Consider the following 4,467-nt stretch of genomic DNA (forward strand, 5'->3'; position numbering starts at 1 on the left):
GTTTAAAGCAGAAGCTTGAGTGTCACAGAGACCTGGGTTCAAATATTGGCTCTACCAGTTTTCTCTCCTATAAAATGTGGTAACATTATTGCCTTCTTCAAAGGGCTTTTGTGGAGGTCAAAAGAGGTAATGCCTGTAAGGCTTTTAGCTGAGTGCTTTGTAATTGGCGAAGTCTGTTGTTGTTATTGCCTGAGATTAGAAAACATTTTGGCTGTGGACTGAGACAATAGGGAATTTCAGATTAATCTTCATATGGTACCTTTAGTTTAGAAAACTCTGCAGCCAGGTCAAGCTGATGTCATGTTGGCAGAAAAAAATAATAGTGTGTGGTTCTCAAAGTGGCCTACACGTCCAGGGCAGGCAGGACTGAAGGCTAGCAGTAACCGACGTCAGAGCCAACAGCCTTCAGCCATTAGTCACTAATCCTGATGACTGGCCAGAGTCCTTTAGACATTCTGCTAATTTTTCATGGGAGTTCTAGGATTTTAGACCCCTGTTACTCTGTAGCTAATTATGGCCGAGAAATTCAGTCACATGGGTGCTTTAGAGAAAGAAATAGTTTGGGGAGAGCTATCACTCACCTATCTCACCTGGCATGGTGGAGAGAACCTCTATGCTCCCCGCAGATGTTTCTCTGCCCCCATGTTGATGTGCAGGGTTCAATGGCATTAAATAATCTGTCCATGGTAACTCTCTGCCAGAGGGAAGGGGAATTAGACCAGTTTCATTTTCCCTCACGAGCCAAAATGCAGACCCAAAGCTTTCATAAGTTTGCTTCCTGCATTGAAAAAATATCTATTTCACTATGAATTTTCTTCATCCATGTTGATTTTTTAAAAATCATGCTAACATATTTTCACAGTATCCAATCTTTCATTTCCGAACTTCTGATTAAGACTTAAGAAAGAAAAATTCTTTTCAGCATGAACATAGCTATTCATTAAAGTAAAAGACTTAATTTGTTGTGACTTTTTTTATAATGGTCATTTATAGTATCATGGAATAATATTTTGAAGGTGAGTATGAAAATATAGATTTGTTTATTTTTTTAAATGATAGTCAAAACGAATTTATGTCTTGAAAGTTGTTCTTAGAGTTTTCACATCCTCGCTATTATATTTGATTGTTCTTCCTTCTCAATTTTTTTTCCTGATAATTTCAGAATTATTTTTATCCAAATTTGTGTTTTGAAGAAACAGTTATAATGATGGCTTTTATTTTAACTAAAGGACACTTCCAGTGTAAAAGTAGAGAGGGTGATGCATGAATATTTAGTGAATCGAACTGCTGTCATGAATCATTTGATGATGATTGAATGCCATAATTTTGTAAAATTTTCAATAGGTTCTTAGTGATCACAATTTAGAGATAGCACGACTACAGGCATCAATAAGACGATGGGAAAAACAGATCGAAGATATAAAGAACTCCTGTAATATCCTGAAGGACAAAAAGTAAGTATGCTACCGTATTTTTACTGAAACATTTCTAGATGTCATGTTCCTTTCATTTAAAAGATTTTTAGATGAAAATTATAATCTTCTAGTTTACTAAAACGTGTGATTGTCAACTTTATAGAAGCACCTCTTCATTTTGAAATTAACTAGTCTTTCAGATGATTAAGGGAAAATATTGGAGATGATGCAATCAGCTTAGGAAAAGGAAGGGACTCTTTGGAATGTATTATCCTCACTTGGGTTCCTGACCCCCTGCACATGATTATGCCCCTGGGTTCCTGACCTCCTGCACATGATTATGCCCCTGCACATGATTATGCCCCTGGGGAAGGCATTAGTGAGACATGTCACAGGCTACAAACTCACCTACTCATGTTACAGTTGTTCTTAGTTAAGGGGGACTTGCAAAACTTATTGAGAAAACATAGGAAAGCCTCGGGAAAAAACTTTTACCTGTAGGATTAGAACCAGAAACCTAAGGAAATCTTCTGGTCCATCCCAAGACCCATAGTCTCTGTTTTCTTTTGCAAAGGTGTTTTATTCTTCTCTTTTTATCTACATTTTGTGTTCTTTTCTTGGTGAGCCCATGGCTAAGCATGGCCATTATAAACCCTCTTGAATTTGCCTGCCACAGATCTATCTATCTTTAGAGATTGACCAACAGTCTCTCTCTTAGGAGAATTCCCAGATTTCCCATCAGAAGCTGTTTGGCTCACCTCTGGACAAGAAGGTGGGGTCTTGTAATACAAATAAATATAGCTTCTGGGCCTACCCCGAGGGTTCCCTGACAGTTTAAAAGACAAATTGTGAATCGAGCAGATTCCACAAAAGGCAAGTTAACATCACATGTGGCATCCTGTCATAATATGGCTCGTTTCTACATTCAACGGTTTGAATGTATTATGATTAAAATGACATCTTCCAAATCAGTAATTGCATAATACCAGCATCGTCAGTCCATAAAATAGGCAGTAATCTTTGCGCTTAATACCAGATTTAATAGGAAAATTCAAGTGTTACTACAATTAAAATTCAGAATAGAAAATCTTTTCCTTTGAAAATGATTCAATAATTTAGTTTACACATGTTTTAAAGAAAAACTAAGCACAGAATCATAGCAGAAGATACAGATTAGCTCAAATTATTTCTAGGAATTATGATTAGAAACCTTGCTACACTGATGAAGTTTTATTTATAAGCAGTCTCCAGTATTAGCTAACTTCTTTTAAATATATGTCCAAGAGGAAAATGGGGATTTGTAGATCTTCCATTTTTAATGGCTCATTTTTTTCTCCAATCCCAGCTTTTCAAGTGTTTTCATTCATGTGGAATCTCACTGAGGAAAAGTGCTTTTCATTAATTTAGTGATTGAGGATACAGGTTACCCTCATTTTTATTAATAAAACTTTACTTTTTCCTCTTTATTGCTTGGCAAATTAAAAAAAATTCTCTGTATTCTTTTTATTTTCTCACTTAGTTCATTTTCTCTGTGGAGGTGGGGAGAGGCAGCCTAGTTCTTGCTTGGTGGATTTGAAGAATCAAACAGTGTTGTTTTATAAGATTCTTTAAGAATTATTTAAGAAATTAAAATAATTTACACAATTAACCTTTCAATTAGCCTATAATTTTCACCCCATACAATCTTTAACTTATAAACTTAGTATCCACTTTGATGTCAAAATATTGAGGAAAAACAAAAATCACTCAATCATGAGTTTAAATTCTATATGTAGACAGTTAAGAGTAACTCAAATGCTCTACAAGTCCACAGGATGTATTGATAGTTTAATCTTTGTTCTTTATTATTATTGATAGCCAGCATGATGCATTTTGCAGAATAAAGGCAAATTGGTACCCATCTTATGTAATCTAGCCTCTGTTTACCTCGCCAGTCTTCTCATATTCCTCTCTTTGTAAAATGCACAAAGCTTGTTACCACCTCAGGATATCATCATTTGCTGTTCCTTCTACATGAAAAACTCTTCCCTCAGATCCTCACATATCTGGCTCCTTCTCATTGTTCAGGTCTTTCACAAGTCATTCCAAGAGTTCTTCCCTAACCACCATTGTCTAACGTAGTAGCATCCTTGGTCTCAGGATTTCTTTATCTTTTATCCTACTTTGTGTTCTTTGGAGCACTTGCCACTATCTGATATATATGACTTATTTATTTTTTTGATAACTTGCTTATATTCTGACTACTCCACTAGTGTGTAATTTTTATGAAAGTAGGGACTTTGCCTGTGCTGTATCTCTAGTACCTGTAACACCTGTGAATTGTAGGTGTTCAATAATTGCTCCTCAAATGATTGAATAAAATGACAAAACATTAATTTATCAGTTCAAAACAGTAAAATCTTGTGTCAATTTTAATGAATATATAAATGAATATGTTACGTAGGGAGATGAGGCTTTGCTGGAAAATATGTCTTAGTATGTTTGGCTTCCTTTGTTCATAGGCATTTTTTTAAGAGTAGCAGGGAAAAACTGGATGATACATCAAATTTTGAAAAAGAAGAATTATTGCGGAAGATAAAAGAGGTAGGAAAACATAAATGATGATTTTTAGATTGTAATTATATTTTATTTGTAATTAATATTTTAAATATATGTGGGAAATGTGGAATTTTTCTAAAGTAGATTTTTCATTAACTAATCATGATCACGATCATTCACAGTAATTAATAAAGATTTTATTCCTTCCCAAAGCACTTTCAATATATAAAAGAACAAAGTTGTCCATGTGGAGATGAGTCATTTTTTTTGGTAACTTTTCATGTGGGTATGGTTATTTTACATTAGGAGTATTCATGACTAATGGACATTTTTCAGGTCAGTTAATTAGAAAAATTATTGTGTGGCAGCTGTGAAATGTAGCAACCCATATTGTACTTAATAATGTTAGTGAAATATTTGAGTCAAATTTAGCCAGCAGGAGAATTATCTAGACATATTAGAACTTAGTTTAAAAGGAATATGATATTTTAACCAATTTCCCATTTGCCCCAAC

At 34.5% G+C, this 4,467-nt stretch overlaps 1 protein-coding gene across 1 annotated transcript in view; it reads left to right on the forward strand.

Moving 5' to 3' along the window:
- Window positions 1–4,467, forward strand: part of CCDC175 (coiled-coil domain containing 175) — a 57,002-nt gene that overhangs the window by 17,780 nt on the left and 34,755 nt on the right. Inside the window, exons 7-8 of the mRNA XM_011386288.1 lie at window positions 1,345–1,454; window positions 3,917–3,998. Of these exons, the coding sequence (XP_011384590.1) occupies window positions 1,345–1,454; window positions 3,917–3,998 (192 nt within the window). The remainder of the gene's footprint in view (window positions 1–1,344; window positions 1,455–3,916; window positions 3,999–4,467) is intronic.

The sequence above is a fragment of the Pteropus vampyrus genome, unplaced genomic scaffold, assembly GCF_000151845.1.
Source record: "Pteropus vampyrus isolate Shadow unplaced genomic scaffold, Pvam_2.0 Scaffold15, whole genome shotgun sequence".
In the NCBI taxonomy this organism is placed as follows: Eukaryota; Metazoa; Chordata; class Mammalia; order Chiroptera; family Pteropodidae; genus Pteropus; species Pteropus vampyrus.